The sequence below is a fragment of the Pongo pygmaeus genome, chromosome 6 (assembly GCF_028885625.2).
Source record: "Pongo pygmaeus isolate AG05252 chromosome 6, NHGRI_mPonPyg2-v2.0_pri, whole genome shotgun sequence".
Taxonomy (NCBI): Eukaryota; Metazoa; Chordata; class Mammalia; order Primates; family Hominidae; genus Pongo; species Pongo pygmaeus.
In genome coordinates, this window is record NC_072379.2 from 100,323,482 (window position 1) to 100,346,820 (window position 23,339).

General features: G+C 37.8%; 1 protein-coding gene across 6 annotated transcripts in view; it reads right to left on the reverse strand.

The window, feature by feature from the left end:
• Positions 1–23,339, reverse strand: part of PHTF2 (putative homeodomain transcription factor 2) — a 160,894-nt gene that overhangs the window by 100,755 nt on the left and 36,800 nt on the right. For 3 of the 6 annotated variants that reach the window (XM_063667679.1, XM_063667680.1, XM_054493974.2), the window contains exon 2: positions 18,161–18,240. In XM_063667679.1, the coding sequence (XP_063523749.1) occupies positions 18,161–18,205 (45 nt within the window). In that variant the 5' untranslated portion in view covers positions 18,206–18,240. Of the gene's footprint in view, positions 1–3,694; positions 3,797–10,143; positions 10,219–18,160; positions 18,241–23,339 lie in introns of all 6 variants that reach the window. The other 3 variants (XM_063667678.1, XM_063667677.1, XM_063667676.1) reach the window with 2 other exon arrangements.

A 23,339-nucleotide genomic window follows, 5' to 3' on the forward strand; every position in this document is an offset into this window, starting at 1 on the left:
AAACTTTAGGATAGGAAGACCAGTGGCCTAAAAGTCAGCAGACCTTAGTTTTGGTTTTAATCACTAATTCATGATCAAGTTATTAACTTCTAAGGGTGTCCGATTTCTTACCTATAAAGGAAAAAGTTTAACAGGAACTAGATAACCTCTAAAGTCAAACCCTCAACTATCACATAGTATAGTTTCTTTTTTCCTTGTAAACAAATAAAACTAAAACCCAAATTATTTAGGCTAGAGACACCCAAACTGGAGACAGTGTGAGGGAGGAAAATTAAGAACTTCATAACCGTAATAGGGAAGAAAAATCCTAAGTGAAAAGGCAAATGTTACAGCAACTAAACTAACCTATCTATTTCTGCTAGGATAAGTCTTATTTTTGGCAAGTAAGTGACATTAAAAAGGAAAAGGTGGAAAACATGATCAGTGACTGAAGCAAGCAAAATTGAGGTTTATAAGTGCTACTTAATCATGATTTTGCTGTATGCGTGTTAGACAACAAACACCAACTAAATACCCACTTTTCTACCTTTGGATATTAGAAGTCTAGTATTTCAGATTTTTCATTTACAAGAAATTTTAAGCCTCATGAGAATTTTTTGAATCCATGAAATAAAGTACTCTGATAAGTTTAAGGAATATAAAGCAATAACTCTGGGTTGACGGCTGACCCATCTATCAATAATTAATCCTTAAATAAATATAAAAGACAGTGTTATCCCTTTATATACATGAACAAAGTGGAATTCAGAGAAATTAGGCAACTTATCCAAAGTTATACAGACTCTCAAGAACAAGGATTCAAATCTCTGCTTTCTAAAACCCAAAACCTGTGTTCTTGTTAACTACTAAGATACACTGCCTCATACGGTGGTTACCATCAGATGGTTGTGATGGAAGGTTTTTGATCTGAGCCGTAGTTTACACAGTTGTTTCAGCTGGTAAAAATTCATCAGGCTGATTTATATTTCATGTGATTTTCTGAATATATACTATTACTTCTTTAAAAATTAATATGTGTTTGTATATACATACTCCTTCCATGTTTTAGTCAGAGCTCTTAAAAAAAAATCCAATTCAAACTAGCTTCAACAAAGGGAGAATTCCTTAGCGGATAATGGCCGAACTACTCAAAGGTTGGGGCAAAGCTAATCTCAGGGTAGAGAGAATCCAGAGACCAGAGTACCATGATGGCCTGTGGTTGTCTCTTTTTCCTATTCATGACCTCTGGTGCTATCTCATTTCCTCCTTCTTTCCACAACTTTCTCCAATACAGTAACACACCTAGAGACAGCTCCAGACCTTCATCCTTGTTAACTCCCCCATGAAAGAAGCAAGAATCTTTCCCATCAGCTCTAATTTTTGAAAAGTTTATGAAAGGACAGCTTAGGTCACCGCGCATACCTGGACTGATCACTGTGGCCAACGGGATGAAGAACCATCTCTGGCCTTGCCTTAACCACATACCCACCAGTTTGGCCAGATCAAAGGAAGAGTATTAGTAGGAAAAACATTGTCATTAGAGATATTCTTAAGTACTGAAAGATACTCTAATTTGTCATCTATTATATTGCAAATCATAAGATAATTACTATTATTATTTTTAAGAGTGACACAGTCATCCCTCAATATCTGTGGGGGATTAGTGCCAGGACCACTTGCAGATATCAAAATCCATGAATGCTCAAGTCCCTTATAGAAGATGGTATAATATGTGCATATAACATATGCACATCCTCTCATATACTTTACATAATCTGTAGATTATTTATAATACCTAATACATTATAACTGTTCTGTAAATAGTTGTTATACTGTATTGTTTAGGGAATAATGGCAAGGAAAAAAAAAGTCTGTACATGTTCAGTACACACACAACCACCCATTTTTAAAAAATACTTTTAAGCCAGGTATGGTAGCTCACACCTGTAATCCCAGGACTTTGAGCCTAGGAGTTCAAGACCAGCCTGGGGAATATAGCAAGACGCCATCTTTACAAAAAATTAAAAAATGAGCTGGGTGTGGTGGTGTGTGCCTGTAGTCCCAGCTACTTGGGAGGCTGATGTGGGAGGATCATCTGAGCCCAGAAGTTCTAGGTTACAGTGAGATATGAGCACACCACTGTACTCGAGCCTGGGAGACAGAGCAAGGCACTGCCTCTAAAAATACATAAATAAATAAGTAAAAATTTTAAAAAATTTATTTTTGATCCACAGTTGCTTGAATCCACAGATGTGGAGCCCACAGACCTGGAGGGCTGACTGTACTTCATATTTATTGACAATTTATAAACCACTTAAATACTTATTTTTATTTTTTAGAGATGAGGGTCTTGTTATGCTGCCCAACCTGGACTCAAAATGCTGGACTCAATCAATGCCTCAGCTTTGTAAGTAGCTGGGTGTGCACACTATAGGTGTGCAACATCACACCCGGTAAAAAAAAACTTTCAAGAAATCATATTTAGGTTATTGGAGCAAGATGGTCAAATACAAACCTCTAGCAATCATGCTCCCAGAAGAAACACCAAATTGAACAAACTACACAAGAAAGCATCTCCATAAAAACCAAAAATCAGGTGAGTAAACAAAGTACTTTGTTTTAACCCTTATCAAGGAAAGACACACTGAAAAGGGTAGGAAAGACAGTCTTGAATTGTCAACACCACCCCTCCCACATTCCCAGCACCAGCCACGTGGCGTGGACAGAGTATATCAACATGCATGGGGGACAGAAAGTGTAGTGATTATGAGACTTTGCATTGGAACTCGGTGCTGCCCTGTCCCAGTGGAAAGCAACATGGGGCAGAATTCAGCTGGTGCCCCTGGAGGGAGCATTTAGACCAGTCCTAGGCAGAGGGGTATCATCCAGCCCAGCAGTCAGAAACTGCGTTCCAGCTAGCCCTACCACCACAGGTTACCGCCTTCTGTGGTCCTAAATAAACTTGAAAGGCACTCTAGGCCACAAGAACTGCAATTCTTAGGCAAGTCCTGGTACTGTGCTGGGCTCAGAGCCAGTGGACTTGGTGTGCATGCAACCCAGTGAGATAGCAGCTGGGGCAGCCAAGAGAATGCTTGCACCACTCCTTCCCCAACTCCAGGGAGTGCAGCTCACAGCTCTGGGACAGACTCCTTCCTTCCATTTGGGGAGAGGAGAGTGAAGAGTAAGGAGGACTAAGACTTTGTCTTGGAACTTGGATAGCAGGTGAGCCACAACAGAATAGGGCATTGGGCAGAGTCCTGAAGTGCCCATTCAAGGCTGTAGCTCTCAGACAACACTTCTAGACACCCTGGGACAGAAGGGAACCCACTGCCTTGAAGGGAAGGACATAGCCATGGCATGATTCATCACCTGCTGACTAAAGAGCCCTTGGGTCTTGAATACACCTAAGTGGTACCCAGGCGGTACTCACTGCAGGTCTTGGGTGAGACCCAGGGTCCTGCTGGCTTTGAGTGTGACCCAGCACATTCTCAGCTGTGATGGCTACAAAGAGTGATTCCTTCTGCTTAAGGAAGAGAAAGGGGGACTTCGTCTTGCAGCTTGGGCACCAGCTCAGCCACAGTAGGGTAGAACACCAGGCAGGCTCCTGGGTTCCTTGATTCCAGGCCTTGGGTCCTGGTCAGCATTTCTGGACCCAGCATGGGCCAGAGCAAAGCCTGCTGCCCTGAACAGAGAGAACAGGCCTGGCATTACTCACCAAACACTGAATGAAGAGTCCTTGGTCCTGGATTGAACACTGGCAGTAGCCAGGCAGTACTTGCTGTGGGCCTGAGGCGGTGGTGGCCACAGAGAGAAACTCCTACATGAGCAAAGGAGAAGGAAGAGTGCAAAAAACTTTGTCTTGTGGTTTGAGTGCCAACACAACTGCAGCAGAATACAGCATGGAGTAGATTTCTAGGATTCCTGACTCCAGGCTCTGGCTCCCGGATGGCATTTCTGTACCTGCCCTGGGCTGGGGTTGGGGGGTGCGGGGAGTGGGGCAGGGGAGCTTGATGCTCTGGAGGGAAGGACGCAAGCCTAGCTGGATTTACTACCTGCTGACTGAAGAGCTCTTGGGCCTTGAGTGAATGTTAGTGATAGCTCAGGTAGTGGTCGCTGTAGGCCTTGGGCAAGACCCAGTGCCATACTGGCTTCGTGTCTAACCTGCACAGTCCTAACAGTGGTAGCCAAAGGGGTGCATTCATCACCCTTCCCCCAGCTCCAGGCAGCTCAGCAGACAGAGAGACTCCATTTGTTTGGTGAAAACTAAAGGAAAGGAAGAGACTCTCCCTCATAATCCAGGGAGTTTTCCCAGTTCTTACTCAAGACAACCAAAGCAGTACCTGCACAAGTTTGCAAGAGTCACAGCATTACCAAGCTTGGGTTGCCCCCTAATGCAGATATGGCTGCAGTGACCAAAGATTTAGATCACAAAACTAAATTCCCTTTGAATACTTGGAAAGCCTTCCCAAGAAGGATAGGTACAAACAAACCCAGGATGCACAGAATACAATAAATACCTAACTCTTCAATGTCCAAACATCAATGAACACCCACAAACATCAAGACCATCCAGGAAAACATGACCTCACCAAACGAACTAAATAAGGCACCAGTGACCAATTCTCGAGTGACAAAGATATGTGACCATGAAGACAGATAATTCAAAATAGCTATTTTGAGGAAGCTCAATGAAATTCAAGATAAAAGAGAGAAGGAATTTGTAATCCTATTAGAAAAATTTAACAATAAGATTGAAATAATTTTAAAATGTTAATCAAATTCTGGGGCTTCAAGATATACTGGTTGACTTTAAAAAAAAAATCTGGAGCTGAGTGGCCAGGCATGCTGGCTCATACCTGTAATCCTAACACTTTGGGAGGCCAAGGTGGGTGAATTGCTTGAGCTCAGAAGTTTGAGATCAGCCGGGGCAACATGTTGAAACCCTGTCTCAACTAAAATACAAAAAATTAGCTGGGCATGGTGGTGCACACCTGTAGTCCCAGCTACTCAGGAGGCTGAGGCACGAGAATTGCTTGAACCAAGGAGGCAGAGGTTGCAGTGAGCTGAGATCACACCACTGCACTCCAGCCTGGGCAACAGAGCAAGACTCTGTCTCAAAAAAAAAAAAAAAAAAAATTCCAGAGCTGAAAAATTCAACTGATATACTGAAGAATACATCAAAGTTTGTCAACAGCAGAACTGATCAAGCAGAAAAAAGAATTAGTGAGCATGCTATTTGAAAATACAGTCAGAAGAGACAAAAGAAAAAAGAATAAAAAAGAATGAAGCATGGCTATAAGATCTAGAAAATAACCCTCAAAAAGGCAAATCTAAGAGTTACTGACTTTAAAAAGGAGGCAGAGAGAGAGATATTGGGGTAAAAAGTTTATTCAAAGAGATAACAACAAACCTAGAGAAAGATATCAATATTCAAGTATAAGAAGTTCGTAGAACAACAAGCAGATTTAACCCAAAGAAGACTACCTCAAGGCATTTAATAATCAAACTCCTGAAGGTCAAGAATAAAGAAAGGAGCCTAAAACTAGCAAAAGAAAAGAAACAACATGCAATGGAGCTCCAGTACATCTGGCAGCAGACTTCTCAGTGGAAACCTTACAGGCCAGGAGAGAGTGGCATGACATATTTAAAGCGCTGAAGGAAAAAAACTTTTATCCTTTAATAGTATATCCAGGAAAAATATCTTTCAAACACGAAGGAGAAATACTTTCCTAGACAAACAAAAGGTGAGAGATTTCATCAACACCAGATCTGTCCTTCAAGAAATGCTAAAGGGAGTTCTTCAATCTGAAAGGAGGTTAAAAAGCAATAAGAAGTCACCTGAAGGTACAAAACACACTGGTAATAGTTAAGTACACAGACAAACACAGAATATTGTAACACTGTATTTGTGATATATAAACCACTCATATATTGAGTAGAAAGACTAAAAGATGAACCTATTAAAACTAACAACTACAACAACTTTTCAAGATAAAGACAGTATAAAAAGATATAAATAGAAACAACAAAAAGTTAAAAAGCAAGAGGCATTTGCTTGTTAGTTTTTGCAATCGGTATTAAGTTGTCATCAGTTTAAAATAATGGGTTATGAGATGTTACTCACAAGCCTCACGGTAACCTCAAATAAAAAAACCTACAACAGGTACACAAAAAATAAGAAGCAAGAAATCTAATTTTTCTATTTTTAGTAGAGATGGTGGTTTCACCATGTTGGCCAGGCTGGTCTTAAACTCCTGACCTCAAGTGATCTGCCTGCCCCAGCCTCCAAAAGTGCTGGGAATACAGGCGGGAGCCACCATGCCCAGTCAAAAATAACTTTAAAAAATTAGCCAGGTGGGTGGCACATGCCTGTGGTCCCAGCTACTCAAAAGGCTGAGGCAGGAGGATTGCTTGAGCCCAGGAATTCAAGGCTGCAGTGAGTTATGATTGTGCCACTGCACTGCAGCCTGGGCAACAGAGCAAGGCTGTCTCACACACACACACACACACAAAAACCTTTGGAAACTACACAAACACATGGAAATTAAACAATATGCTCCTGAATTACCAGTGAATCAATGAAGAAATGAAGAAGAAAATTTAAAAAATTATTGAAACAAACAAAATAGAAATACAACATACTAAAACTTATGAGATACAGTGAAAGCAGTACTAAGAGGAAAGTTTAATCCTCTTTAATCCAATCAGCCCCTATATCAAAAAAGTTGAAAAACTCAAACAACCTAACGGTGCATCTTAAATAACTAGAAAATAAAAGCAAATCAAACCCAGAATCAGTAGAAGAAAATAAATAATAAAGATCAGAGCAGTAATTCCAGCACTTTGGGAGGCCAAGGCAGCCAGATCACTTGAGCTCAGGAGTTCAAGACCAGCCTGCATAACAGTGAGACCTGTCTGCAAAAAAAAAAAAAAAAAAAAAATCAGAGCAGAAATTAATGAAATTGAAACAAAAAAATACAAAAGATCAATGAAATAAGTTTGTTTTTTGAAAAAATAATCAACAAACCTTTAGCCACACTAAGTAAAAAAGAAGACACAAATAAATATAATTAGAGATGAAAAGGGACATATTACAATGGACTCTACAGAAATTCAAAGGATTATTAGAGACTACTATGAGCAACTATATGCCAATAAATTGGAAAACCTAGAAGAAATGGACAAATTCCTAAACACAGACAAGCTACTAAAACTGCACCATGAAGAAATCCAAAATCTGAACAGACCAATAATAAGTAATGAGATCAAAGCTGTAGTAAAAAGTCTCCCAGCAAAGAAAAGCCCAGGACCCAATGGCTTCACGGCTATACTTTACCAAACATTTAAAGAACTAATACCAATCCTTCTCAAACTATTCTGAAAAGTAGAAAAAGAGGGAATACTTTCAAATTCACTTTATGAGGCCAATATTACTCTGATACCCAAACCAGACAAAGACATATCAAAAAAAGAAAATTACGGGCCAGTATCCCTGATAACCACAAAAATCCTCAACACAATAGCAAACCGAATACAATAACACATTAAAAAGATCATTCATCATGACCAAGTAGGATTCATCTATGGATACATGATGGTTCAACATATGCAAATGAATCAATGTGATACATCATATCAACAAAATGAAGGACAAAATCAATCAACATCCCTTCATAATAAAAACACTAAAAAAACTGGATATAGAAGGCACATACCTCAACACAATAAAAGCTATATATGATGGATGCATTGCTGGTATCAAACTGATTAGGGAAAAGCTGAAAGACTTTCCTCAAAGATCTGAAACACAACAAGGATGACCATTTTGTTTTTTCCCCCCAAAGCCCCCACATTCTGGGAAGAAAACAGATCACTTTTCTTTTCTTTTCTTTTTTTTTGAGACAGGGTCTCACTCTGTGAACTAGGTTGGTGTGCAGTGGCACAATCATGGCTCACTGCAGCCTCAACCTCCTGGGCTCAAGTGATTCTCCTGCCTCTACCTCCCAAGTAGTTGGAACTACAGGTGTATTCCACCACGCCTGGCTTATTTTTTTTTTCTATTTTTTTTAGAGACAAGGTCCCACTATGTTGCCTGGCTGCTCTTGAACTCCTGGGTTCAAGAGACCCTCCTGCCTTAGGGTGTGAGCCATCGTGCCTGGCTTTTTTTTTTTTTTTTTTTTTTTTTTGAGACAAGGTCTTGCTTTGTCTTTCAGGCTAGAGTGCAGTGGCACAAACATGGCTCACTGCAGCCTCAATTCTAGGGTTCAAGTGATCCTCCCACCTCAGCTTCCCAAGTAGCTAGAAATAAAGGGGCATGCCACCACACCTGGATTTTTTTTTTTTTTTTTTTAATTTTGTAGAGACAGGGTCGAGCGATGTTCCCCAGGCTGACATTGAACTCCTGGCTTCAAGCAATTCTCCCACCTCAGCCTCCTGAAGTTCTGGGATTACAGGCATGATCCACCATGCCCAGCCACTGACCACTTTCACTAATGTTATTCAACACGGCAATGGAAGTCCTAGCTAGGGCAATCAGACAAAAGAAGGAAATACAAGGTATCCAAATTGGAAAGGAAGAAGTCCAATTATCCTTGTTTACAGATGATATGATCTTTTATTTGGAAAAACCTAAAGACTGCACCAAAAATCTATTACAACTGATGAACAAATTCAGTCAAGTTGCAGAATGCAATCAACATAAAAAAATCAGTAGCATTTCTATATGCCAACAGTGAACAATCTGAAAGAGAAATCAAGAAAATAATCCCATTTACAATAGCTACAGATAAAATAAGATACCTAGGAATAAACTTAATCATGCAAATGAAATGTCTCCACAATGAAAACTACAAAACACTGATGCAAAGAATTAATATTATTAAAATGTGCATACTACCCAAAGCAATCTACAGATTCAATGTAGCACTATCAAAATGCCAGTGACATTCTTCAGAGAAATAGAAAAAATAATCCTAGAATTTAATTTATTTGGAACCACAAAAGACCAAGAATAGCCAGACATTCTGAGTGAAAACAACAAAACTGGAGGAATCACACTGCATGACTTCAAATTATACTACAGAGCTATTATAACAAAAACAGCATGGTGGCTGGGCACGGTGGCTCACGCCTGCAATCCTAGCACCTTAGGAGGCCCAGGTGAGTGATCACTTGAGGTCAGTTCAAGACCAGCCTGGTCAACTGATGAAACCCCGTCTCTACTAAAATAAATAAATAAATAAATATATATATATATATATATATATATATATATATATATAAATTAGCCAGGCATGATGGCGCATGCCTGTAATCCCAGCTACTCCAGAGGCTGAGGCAGGAGAATCACTTGAACTCAGGAGGCAGAGGTTGCAGTAAGCTGAGATCGCGCCACTACATTCCAGCCTGGGCGACAGAGGGAGACTCCATTTCAAAAAAGCAAAAACAAAACAAAAAAAACTCCAGCATGGTGCTGGCATAAAAACAGACATGAAGATCAGTGGAACACAATAGAAACCCAGAAACAAATCCATATATCTACAGTAAGCTCATTTTCAACAAAGGTACCAAGAACATCACAATGGATGTTCTCTTCAATAAATGGTGAAAGTAGTCTCTTCAATAAATGATGCTGGGAAAACTGGATATCCATATACAGAAGAATGAAACTAGACTCCTATCTCTCATCATATACAAAAATCAAATCAAAATTGATTAAATATTTAAATCTAAGACTTTAAACTATGAAACTACTACAAGAAAACATTGGGGAAACTCTCCAAGATAATGGACTGGGCAAAGGTTTCTTGAGTAATACTACCAAAGCACAGGCAACCAAAGTAAAAATGGACAAATGCAATTACACCAAGTTAAAAAGCTTCTGCAGAGCAAAGGAAAATATCAACAAAGGGACAACCTACAGAATGACAGAAAATATTTGCAAACTACCCATCTGACAATGAATTAACAACCAGAATATACAAGGAGCTCAAACAACTCTATAGGAAAAAAATCTAATAATCCATTTTAAAAATGAGCAAAAGGTCTGAATAGACATTTCTCAAAAGAGGACACACAAATGGCAAACAGGTATATGAAAAGGTGCTTCACATCATGGATCATCAGAGAAATGCAAATCAAAACTACAATGAGATATCATCTTACCTCAGTCAAAATGGCTTTTCTCCAGAAGACAGGCAACAACAAATGCTGGCAAGGATGTGGAAGAATTGGGAATCCCTGTACATTGTTGACAGGAATGCAAATTAGTACAGCCACTATGGAGAACAGTACGGAGGTTCCTTGAAAAACTAAAAATAGAACTACCATATGATTCAGCAAGCCCACTCCTACGTATATATCCCAAAACAGGAAATTAGTATATTGAAGAGATATCTGCACTCCCATGTTCACTGCAGCAATATTCACAATAACCAAGATTTGGAACCAACCTAAGTGTCCATCAATGAATGAATGGATAAAGAAAATTGGTACATATACACAATGGAGTAGTATTCCGTCATAAGAAAGAATGAGATCCCGACATGTGCAACAACATGAATGGAACTGGAGGACATTATATTAAGTGAAATAAGCCAGGCACAGAGAGACAAACTTCACAGGTTCTCACTAATTTGTGGGAGCTAAAAATTAAAAGAATTGAACTCATGAAAATGTAGAGTGATCATTACCAGAGGCTGGGAAGGGTAGTAGGGATGGGAAACAGAGATGGTTAATGGGTACAAAACCACAGTTAGATAGAATGAATAAGATCTAGTACTTGATAGCACAACAGGGTGACTACAGTCAACAATAATTTACTCTACAATTTAAAATAACTAACAGGGTATAATTAGAACGTTTGGAACACAAAGAAACGATAAACGCTTGAGGTGATGGATACTCCATTTACAATGATGTGATTATATGTTTGTATCAAAATATCTCATGTACCCCACAAATATTTAAACCTACTATGTACCTATAAACATAAAAATAGATTTAAAAAGCATATTTAAAGTTGACTTATTCTGTCACAACCTGTGTGATTCATCCAAGGGAAGCATTACTATCTGCAGCTTACAAAAGAAAAAACTAAGGCTCAGAAAAATTAAATAACATGTTCAATATTATAAGCTGGTAAATGTCACAAAATCAAATAGAGGTCGCGATGCTATACACAGTGCTCTTTCAACCTTATCATACTATAAAGCATGGTAGTTTAAAATTACATTCAAGAAAAGGACATAAAAGTGAAAATGTAATAAGCGCATTTGTCTATGGCTCAGTACTTCTTTTTGGTAGATCTTAATTTTCTCTCTACTACTATAACCAGCCAAGGCAAGAGGACTGTATAGAAAGCCATACCCTATCAGAAAGCACTTCTGTGTATCACTTAGGATGCTTTCAGAAACAAGAAACTAAAAAACCCAACTTCAAATGACTGAAAAAATACAGGGATTTATTGTCTCATACAGTAAGAAATCCCAAATTAGGTCATTTTCAGAACTGATTAATTTTATGGTTCATAAAGTCCTAAAAAGCTCAAGTTTTCTTTCCATCTTTCATTTCTGACATCCTCAGCCTATTAGAAAGCTCCTCTCATGGGAACTAAGTCACTATAAAAGCTTCAGGCTTGCAGGCTCACGCCTGCAATATCAACACTTTGGGAGGCTGAGGCAAGAGGATCACTTGAAGCCAGGAGTTCAAGACCAACTTGGGCAACAGAGTAAGACCCAGCCTCTAAAAAAAAGGAAAAATACTACCCGGGCATGATAGTGCAAGCCTGTAGTCCCAGCTACTCAGAAGGCTGAGCAGGAGGACTGCTTAAGCCCAGGAGTTGGAGACTGCAGTAGGCCATGACTGTGTCACTGCAAAATAGCCTGAGTGACAGAGTGAGACAGGCAGGAAGAGAAGGGAACAGAAGGGAAGGGAAGGGGAGGGGAGGGGAGAGAAGGGAAACTAATTTCTGGCAACAGTGCCTCACCCACCAATGTCCCAAGACAGGAAGGCAACCCTCTATTTCATATCATTATACTGTGTTATTTAATATATGTAAAGCATTGAAAAAGTGGCACATAATAAGCATCACATAAGGTTTGCTATTATTATTATTGGTTGTTTTTAGGATGTGAGAGACTTTTCCCAGAAGGCTCCATTTCTCATTAGCCATAATTGGAATACATGCCCCATTCTATGCCAGTCACTGGCAAGGGAAACAGAATGCCATGATTGGGTTAGACTTATCAGGATTCACCCCCTCTGAGACTTCGGATACACATTCTTTGGCTGTAAGACCTGTGGAGAGGAAGGAATTCCTTAACAAAGTAGAGGCTCTTCCACTAGGAAAAAAGGTCAGGAATAATTTTGGGTAGGAAACCCCTATATGGCAGTCCTCCACACATCCTTTCTTCTCAAGGAGCTAAAAGAGAAGGGGTATGGAGGGACCTTGGGGCTTATTCTCACAACATGGAGAAAGGCATCTGTGATGGGAAGGAATAAGCCAACTCTAGAAAAGCAATAGGAAAAAAGAGGCAGACGGACACATCTAATGGTGCTCTGGTCTTGGGATTAAGTCAACCCTGAGAAAAACTTCACCACTCAGCATGGTTTAGCTTGAAAGCCAATAAATTTCCCCTCTTTAAGATAGTTTGAGTTAGATTTGTCTTACTTGCAAAAGAATCCAGGAGACTGATGGAGGAAGGATAATATTAAATGACTGCACATGGTTTTGGAGTTGAAAGCTGAGACAATACTTTTGAGCCATCTGTGCAACCTTAGGCAAGTTAGTACTCTGAAATGCCCTACACATACTTAAGTACACACACATACACACACACACATATGCATGCCCACACGCACATTAACATGGCTGAACTTTACCAAAAAGGTGGAAAATTTAAAGTTCCCAACTATTTACAATTGATAGCATTACCAGTCAAGTTCATGTTACTCAGGCTAGTTTCTCACTTAAATTACTAAATGAGTCCTAAAGCTGGCTCATATTTAAAGGCCATTAAACATATTCATTAGTTTTCTCATTGGCAATTGACTCCTTAAAGACAATGACCAAGCTCTGTATGATACAGTTCTTCCTCAGCCCTATAAGCTAAATGCACTATTTTACTATGACTATACAATGTTGCTAGTGCTTTTTTTCCCTTTTAAATTTGGGGAGTTTTTCTAAGCCACTCTTCTCTTATATATTTATGTAGTGAAAATAGAACCTCATTCTCTCATAATTTTATCTGCACAGTCACAGCGGAATCTTACGGGTCATTATATTGTTTAAAGGAATACTTAGTGTGTCAATTATCTTTCAATACATGTAATTTCAGGTCCCTATTTCAAATATCTTCCAAAAGATAAGTAACTCCATTCCCTCTCCTTGGAAATGAGAAACTAGAAATATGAAAGCAGAGTATTTTGCTACAAAACACATTCAACAGCTCATTATTAACTAAAAACTATTCTGGTTTCTCCCCTGTTGTCATTCTTGTTGCATTAACAGTTCCTCCAAGTTAATAACTGAAAATTACTCTGGACCAATAGGAATTTTAAAATTATTCATAACTATAAGGCTACAATAGGATAAAATGAAGTTTAAAATTGGATATTAAAGGACTTTTAAAATCTCAAAATAAACCGTGCATAGAATAATTTATTTAGGCCGGGTGCAATGGCTCATGCCTGTAATCCCAGCACTTTGGGAGGCTGAGGTGGGCAAATTGCATGAGGTCAAGAGTTCGAGACCAGCCTGGCCAACACAGCAAAACCTCATCACTACTAAAAATACAAAAATTAGCTGGCCGTAGTAGCACCTGCCTGTAATCCCAGCTACTGGGGAGGCTGAGGCAGGAGAATTGCTTGAACCCAGGAGGCAGAGCTTGCTGTGAGCCAAGATCGCACCACTGACTCCAGCCGGGGTGAAAGAGTGAAACTCTGTCTCAACAAAAAACAAAACAAAACAAAAGAATAACTTATTCAAAAATACTTGATAATTAAGTAGAATTTCTGTATACATTTATAATAATTTCAAAGTTTGTTTTCATTTTCTCCTGGAAATTTCACATCTGGTATTAGAGCTCATGTTCAAAAGAGTCTACAACTCAAGTGATGGCTTTTGGCCATTCAGTATTCAAATCATAAATATAAAAATGTCACAATTTTCTAGTGGAGAAAGGTGACTCTAAAGTGAGTTACGGTTGGGCACAGTGGCTCAGGCCTGCAATCCCAGCACTTTGGGAGTCCAAGGCAGAAGGATCGCTTGAGGCCAGAAGTTTGAGACCAGCCTGGGAAACATGGTGAAATCCCGTCAAAAAAATACAAAAATTAGGTGGGTGTGGTGGCATGAGCCTGTAGTTCCAGCTACTTGGGGGGCTGAGGCAGGAGGATCGTTTGAGCCCAGGAGGTAGAGGCTGCAGTGAGCTGTGTTCACACCACTGCACTTCAGCCTGGGTGACAAAGTGAGACCCTCCCTCAAAAATAAAAAGAAGTGAGTTACTACCAAACAAATATTCAAGAAAATGAAGATAAATGTTTTTGGTTTTTATTTACAAGGATACTACTCAGTATAAGCTGGATACTATTGAATGATAGTCACAAAATCAAAGAACATTACAATATTAAAACTTTTAAAAATCATATAATACAGGACTTCTTAACCTGGGTTTTAAGACAGATGTGATATTTTCTGTATATGTACATTGTATACATTTTTCTCAAAATATGATCCTTAGCTTTCAAAACAAAGGGGTCCATGATTGAAAAGAGGCTGAGAACCATTAGCTAGTCAATGTAGAAAAGTGGAAATTGAGACTCAAAGAAATAAAGTTATTCACCTGTGGTTAAATAATCAGTAAGTACAGCTGCAGTTCTCCTGCCTTCATTTCACTGAAGTATAAACGCCTCTAAAATTTTTTTTAATAACCATATATTTAAGAGAAAAACAGATCTGTATGACCTAAGCCAGTGAGGGGAACCCTCAGGCTAATGATAAAAGAAAATACTAAGATGGCAGCCGGGAGACATGACTTAAGAACAATCTATTCAGTATGGACTAGATGAACAGAGAGTTCTAGGAGAGTCAGTTCCAAGAAAGGAAAAAGGGAAGAGATAATACCTGAATATGACTGACTGCAACAAAAGAAGTGTTACAATTTCATCAGAGACTTAGAAAAAGAATTGAAAAACCAAGCAAAGGGAAAAAAAAGTTACACAGATTGGAAATATTATAACATAACACATCTTTAAATGATACATACACAAACATAATAATGTAAGCACCAAATACTGATTCAACCAAAATTTGGAGTCACTGGGACGATAGAGGGGGGAAACTTAGGGGAAGCTTATAAAAAAGCTAAATCCTAATCATATAGTCAGAAGTCAATAAGTAACATCTACAATAAAATGACCAAGAAAAAACAAGGCAGGCATGCTTCAAAACATGAAATATCATTTTTAAAAATGGTATTATTCAACGAAGGCTGTCTTAGAGCATAAGTCAGCAAACCAAGGCCTACAGGTCAAATCTAGACCCTTGCCTGCTTTTGTAAATTAAGTTTTACTGGAACACAGCCACGCTCATTAATTTTATATAGTGTCTATGGCTGCTTTTGTGCTACAATGGCAAGGCAAGGTTGAGTGGTTGCAGCAGAGACCTATGACTCAAAACCTAAATTATTTACTATCTGGCCCTTTAAAGAAAAAGTCAGTCAATCCAATCCTAGTTTAGAATGTTGTATGACATTTTGTATCTCTGACTCCTACCCATAAATGCCAGTATTCCATCAAAAGTTATTAGGATGAGGAGTGGGAGAACTTTGGTTTCAGAATCAATGAGCTATAAAGACTTTAAAATGATTGCCTCTGGGGGAGCAAAACTCAAAGGTTAGGTAAGGATAGGGACGGATAGTATTGCAGGCTGCTTTTTTTTTTGCAATAATCCTTGAAACACTAATCTTTCAAAGTATTCACATGTATTTCTTCAATAAAATTAAATTTAAAAGCAAAAGGAAAAAAAATAGAGCAAATCAAATCCAGTTAATGGTTCTGGCAACTCCCTAATTTATGTGATAAGCCTGGGCAACATGGCAAAACCCCGTCTCTACTAAAAATACAAGATCTAGCTGGGCATAGTGGCACATGCCTGTAGTCCCAGCTACTTGGGAGGCTGAGGTGGGAGGTTCACTTGAACCCAGGAGGTCAAGGCTGCAGTGAGCCGTGATTGTGCCACAGCACTCCAGACCGTGTTAACAGAGTGAGACCCTGTCTCAAAAATAAACAAATATATATATAATAGAATATGTGATTACATTTGCTAGTATATTTTATGACATTTCCTGTAGTTGCTCTGGAAAATATTTTGGTTGCACGTATCCAAAGCTGTCAGGTAAATGACCCTTGGATAAGAGGGTCATTTCAGTCACAGGGCTAACTTCAGTTACAGGGCTAACTGAATCTGAGTATAATATTTCAAACCCTCTGATCCCAAGAAAGGTCAATCAAGTATGTTCTATAAATGATCTTCGGTAAAGTCTAAAGTGTTTAATGTAAAAAGCCAAACAGAGAAAATGTTTATTATTCCGATAGATAGAAATTAGGAAAGAGAAAAACTTTCAAAGATATAGACAGGAAAATTTTTAAAGTTTTTTTTGTTTTCTTTTCCTTAACTTACAATTTTATTTAGCTCTTTAGCTAAGCAGACTGATTTTTAACTTGATTGGAAGTGTAAAACTTTAAAAGGAGGCACTAACAAACACAAAAGACAATTAATAGTATATCAATATCAATACTTCCAGTAAAGTACCTCATATGAAAAATGTAATTATATACCTGTGGCATGTTCTACCCAGAAAACAAATAACACATCTAAAAACAGACCATAATCCCATGCCAGCTACTAAGGGAGGTTTAGGTAGGAGGACCACGTGAGCCCAAGAGGTTAAGGCTGCAGTGAGCCATGAGTGTGCAATTGCTCTCAAGCCTGGGCAACAGAGCGAGATCCTGTCTCAAAAAATATTTTTAAAAAGGCCATATTCTTAGTTTGTCTAACTTTTAAAGTGTTTTAATTATCACTTATTTTCAATTGAATAAAACTTAAAAATCATCTGTTTGGCTGGGCACGGTGGCTCACGCCTGTAATCCTAGCACTTTGGGAGGCTGAGGCGGGCGGATCACCTGAGGTTAGGAGTTCAAGATCAGCCTGACCAACACGGCGAAACCCTGTCTCTACTAAAAATACAAAAATTAGCCGGGCATGGTAGCACATGCCTGTAATCCCAGCTACTTGGGAGGCTGAGACAAGAGAATCGCTTGAACCCAGGAGGCAGAGGTTGCAGTGAGCCGAGATCGTGCCACTATACTCCAGCCTGGGTGACAGAGAGAGGGACTACATCTCAAAAAAAAAAAGTCTGTTTTTTCTCCCATATAAGAAAAGCTTTAAATGTATCATTATATTTTGTTAATAGAGACCTGAAGAATAAGGTATAAAAATGTTTTAAAACGTGAACACAAATATAATTCACTATGTACACAAAAGATCTAAGGTATTACACAAAACAACATAAATTTTAAAGAATATAAACAACACTCATTAGGAGTAAACAGTTTATTGTATTGTCAAAAAATGCCTATATTCTTTTGGACTTTATAAACATTACATTGGTAAACCTTATTCTGAAATATATAAGATGATACAGCTATTTAAAGTAGGTATGACAATGCTAAAACATCAAAATAAACACTTTAATATTTCAGTTTGTAAAATAGAATTCCCAAAACTTTATTTTACTGAAAAATTCAGCTATTGAATTGTAACTTACAAGAAATAAATTAAAAACTATTGATATAAGTTATATAACAGCCCTGCTAATCTTTCTTTTAAAAAATTAAACTAAGGAAAGTGTTAATGTTTTTATAAAATGCTAATTTTATCCACTCCTGGAGATTTGCTTTCTATTATAATTAATCTAGCTACTTTGCTATTGTAGAGTAAAAAGTAGAGAAAAAATATTTTTAAGCATCATCTTTCCAATTTATTTAGAAGTAAAATAAGTACAAGGAAAATAAAAATAATCTTCCTTTCCCACTCAAAATCCTAACATCTATAGCATGAAATAAACATGTATTTTTGAAATTAAAACATTCAGAAAGCTAAAAGTTTTGACTATCAACTTACCTTCTTTTGATACCAGACTATAGCATCTGTGACTTTGGACGCCATTTATTCCACTGAAATCACACATTGGTCATTTTAGGCTGCGCAAGAGAGAAAAACATACAAATGACTATATTTCCACCTTCCAAAAGGAGACTGAACAGCATGCAGACATAGCACTCTGGTTACTTGCAGAGCAAGGGGTGTATGACAAGACTTATATTACACCCTTCCTCATTACTATTTTAGCAACAGGTTCTCTTAAGTAAACAAAAATCAGTTGCCACAATAATAGAAAGCTCTATTTGCGTGAATAAATAACACTTGTTTTCTTACAAAATAGGTTGAATTGTTTTTTTTTAATCTTTTAAAGAAATTTCAGAATTTCCTAGGTTATACCAGAAATTGTTCATCTACAAATCCACATACAAGAAACCAATTCATTTAATCAATAATGCAGTTTCTTTCTAAAAACCAGTGTCAGTTACCATTGCTAAAGGATGGCTTAAGAGAGATGACAGAATTTATAATGATATTTAATTTTCCCTGACACTCAGTAAACACAAAACTGAATTAAAATAACCCAAGAAGCCAAAAAGTATTTATGTTAAATACTAAGCCAATATTAGAGTTAATACACAGGAATAATTAAAACTAAAGACTTCCCAGATATCACAGTTTGCTAACTGTCATTTAAGTAGTTATGAAAATTAATCCTCAAAGATCAAAAAAACTTTAATATTTCAGTTTATAAAATACAGTCCCTAAAAGTTTATTGAAAAAAATTAAGCTACTGAATTGTAACTTACAAGAAACAGATTAAAACTGCTGATATGTTCTATAACTCTGCAAATCTCTTAAAAATAATCAAACTAAGACAAATACAAAAAACCATTTCATAAGCATCTTTTCTGTGTTTGCCTAAAACAGGATTGGTACTAAACTTAATGATTCCTTAACCCTAGAGGTTATTTGAGACTGATTCCCATCAACTCCAGAATACTATTTTAGTCATAAGATGACACTGGCATAGAGGTTACCTCTGGTCTAGTGTTAAGGATGAGCCTAAAACAGGTTCAAAAGCAGTTATTGGTCGCAGAAGTCATTACAAACCAGGATCATCCAAGGACACACAGGATGATTTCAGGGAAATCCTGGAGGTAAAGCACCCTGCTGAGCCAATCCTAGCACATACAGATCTGCAACTGTAGAAACGCTACCACTAGTTTGCCTCAGTAAACAAAGTACCAGAGGTTTTATATACCACTCGGGAGAATGCATGAGTGGGAGCATGCAAGCTTTTTGAGCATATTAAGATTCAGATACAATAAAAATTATCAACAAGTTCAAATGTTTAGATGATAAACCTCCAAAATTTAAAGCAGAATTTATTTAATGCCTGTATTTTTGACTGTTATAAACCAAATTATTTTATAACCTTCCCTAAGATATTAGTGACTCTAACTGATCAAATTCAAGCAAACTATGTTTTGAAATTCCTGACAAACGGCCTAACATAATGGAAAGAAAAGAAGGTTAGAGTCAAAATACCTGAATTCAAATATTAGCTCTACTGTCTATTATGTAATATTGAAGAAGTCACGGAATTTCTCTCAACCTGTTTCTTTCACTTATAAACTAGAAATAACTGTACCTCCCCACCCCTTATAGGATCTTTGTGACCAATAAATAATATACATAAGATGCCTGCCACACTCCAGGACATACAGTAGGTTTTCAATTATAATTATTTTTATCATCAATTTTCATATAAAAAATTCCCCAATCTAGGAACTAAAAGTATTTATATTTCCTTTTTTAAACATAGCAGTTTAAAGAGAAATACATGCAATCAGTTTTTGTTCACATTGAAAATAAAAATAGCTATCCAATTATCATAAGGTCACAGTGTCAATTCTCAATTACATACACATGGATTATTTACAGATTTCGAAGTTCACCTCCACTTAATTTCTCAGTCAGGTGTGGCTATCTTCATTTCTCTCACGAGGGTTTTTTGAGGAAGCTTTCCCTTACTGATTTAAAATCTCCCATTTTTGTTTTTCTGTCCTGGAAGCCTTGGAGTATGATTTATTAACTTCAACCACCTTGTATCCCAGAGGTTTTCCCCATTGATTTTGCTAGGGGTCTATTCAATATACACTACACCTTCATTATATTTGTTTGTCATGACAACTGTGAATGCTTTCCAGATTGGTTATAACCTGTCCCCTCAAGCAAACTATGAAAAATGGTAAAAAAAAAAAAAAAAAAATGAGAATATCAACTTTTCACTTTACCCTCTTTTCACTTTACCCAATCTTTATTGACAAATATTCCAGACTATCTAACAAAATAAAGATCCTCTTTCCTAACCCCCAACAATGTAAATAATATGCATTTCATATACAAAATGTGAAAGGATTTTATCACCCTATTAAACGTATCAGATACTTAATATATTTAGGGAATATTTAAATGTTCACATATAAATAATAGTATTTTTTAAAAGAAAAAGCTCAAATGAAAGTTTGAAAAACACTGCCTGCCTCACAAGAAAATAATCGCAAAGACTTTATATATTTGTTTACCAAGCTACACTTAGATAAATACCAAAAATCTAACAGTATTCTAGTTATATAAAGTGTTCTAAATATTTTAAACTATATTTATTTGGGTCTATAGAAATAAAAATTCAACGAATTTTCTGTTTAAAATAAAAAAACCTTCTTCAGTAATGGTGATTTTCTGTGCAAACTCATTTAATAGTTTTTCCATTGTGTCAACAACCTTTCAGTCACACTGAATGGCTCATACCTATTTTTAAAACAGGTTTTACAGCATGTTGAGAGAGATTTCTGAACCGGCTATCTGACAAAGCACACTCAATGATACCCAAATTACACGTGGGTATAATCAACAAGGATTAACAAGTCAAATTATTTCAGGAATAATGAAGATTATTTCTAAAGCCTTTCCAACTTCTTTGATTCTATGACAGTCCAGGAACACAGGTTCATAGTCTGTATTGTCACGATAGCTCAGGTTTAATGTTAAATTATCATATTAAAGTTTATTTACAGAAAAAAGCATTAAAAACTTACTGGGGACCTTTAATAGAGGATCTTAATCTTTTTTTGATCAACTGATCTGATACAAGGATGGGTATTATGATGCATAATCTTTATTTCTTTAGAAATAATCCAATCCTAAAACCATAGGGCTAACTGCAGGCATAACATTAGGCAGTTAACTCTAAGCTAACACTATCCTTGACATAGATTTAATTGTCACACCTTAACAAAATATCTGAAATTCTTTTTTTTTTTTTTTTTGCTTTTTTTATTATACCTTAAGTTTTGGGGTACATGTGCAGAATGTGCAGGTTAGTTACATAGGTATACACGTGCAATGGTGGTTTGTTGCACCCATCAACCTGTCATCTACATTAGGTATTTCTCCTAATGCTATCCCTCCCCAAGCCCCCCACCCCGACAGGCCCTGGTGTGTGATGTTCCCCTCCCTGTCTCCATGTGTTCTCATTGTTCAACTCCCACTTGTGAGTGAGAACATGCAGCGTTTGGTTTTCTGTTCTTGTGTTAGTTTGCTGAGAATGATGGTTTCCAGCATCATCCATGTCCCTGCCAAGGACATCCTTTTTTATGGCTGCATAGTATTCCACGGTATACATGTGCCACATTTTCTTTATCAAGTCTATCACTGATGGGCATTTGGGTTGGTTCCAAGTCCTTGCTATTGTGAACAGTGCCACAATAAACATGTGTGCATGTGTCTTTATTTACTGTATTGATTTCCACACAAAATGCCAAAGACCAGGGTGGTGGGAAAAGATGAGTACAGAAGAGATGGTATGTTAAGTCTGCCTTTACGGAATCTCAATCAAATACAGTTGAACAACATGGTGGGTAAGCTGCGCTGGTCCGCTTATATGTGGATTTTTTCAATAAAAGTTATACCAAGTGTGCCTGCTACTCCTGCCTCCCCTTTTACCTCCTTCACCTCTTCTGCCTCTGCTATCCAGCAAGGCAAAACCAACCCCTCCTCTTCTTCAACCTATTCAATGTGAAGATGACAAGGATGAAGACCTTTATCATGATCCACTTCCACTTAAAGAATAGTAAATGTATTTTCTCTTCTTCTTCTTCTTTTTTTTTTTTTTCTTTGAGATGGAGTTTTCGCTCTTGTTGCCCAGGCTGGAGTGCAATGGCGTGATCTCAGCTCACCGCAACCTCTGCCCCTGGGGTTCAAGCGATTCTCCTGCCTCAGCTTGCCGAGTAGCTGGGAATACAGGAATGCGCCACTACGCCTGGCTAATTTTGTAATTTTAGTAGAGACAGGGTTTCTCCATGTTGGTCAGGTTGGTCTCAAACTCCTGACCTCAGGTGATCCTCCCGTCTCAGCCTCCCAAAGTGCTGGGATTACAGGTGTGAGCCACCGTGCCCAGCCTATTTTCCCTTCTTTACAATTTAATAACACTTTTTCTCTAGCTTACTTTATTGTAATTATATAGTATATAAACATATAACATATAAAATATGTGTTATCTGTTTATGTTATTAGTAAGACTTCCTGTCAACAGTAGGCTATTAGTAGTTAAATTTTGGGGGATTCAAAAGTTACAGCCAAATTTTCCACAGCACAGGGATCAGAACCCCTAACCCCAATTGTTAGGTCTCAGCCTAACAATTCTCCTGTCTAATTCTCCTGTCTCAGCCTCCTCAGTAGCTAGGATTACAGGCGCCCACCACCACGCCTGGCTAATTTTTGGTATTTTTAGTAGAGACGGGGTTTCATCCTGTTGGCCAGGCTGGTCTCGAACTCCTGACCTCAGGTGATCCGCCCGCCTCGGCCTCCGAAAGTGCTGGAATTACAGGCATGAGCCACCGTACCCGGCCAGCTTTCCCTTGGACTAAAAAATGCTGAAGCTTAATGTCTCTCTTCTAGCACCAACATATGCTCAAAAATCTGTAATTTAAATAGAAATGTAAAGCAGTATGTGGCCACACAGGTCACTTGGTCATATGTAAACACTCTTAAGGAAAAAATGTGGCATCATTCTTTGTCTCTAAGTACCAGTACACTGTAATATATGGTAGAGGATGTACAGCAGATAAAAAGCAATGACTAGGGACCTTTGTTCATGTGTTTATCTCCTGACCTTCTCTCCACTATCATCCTA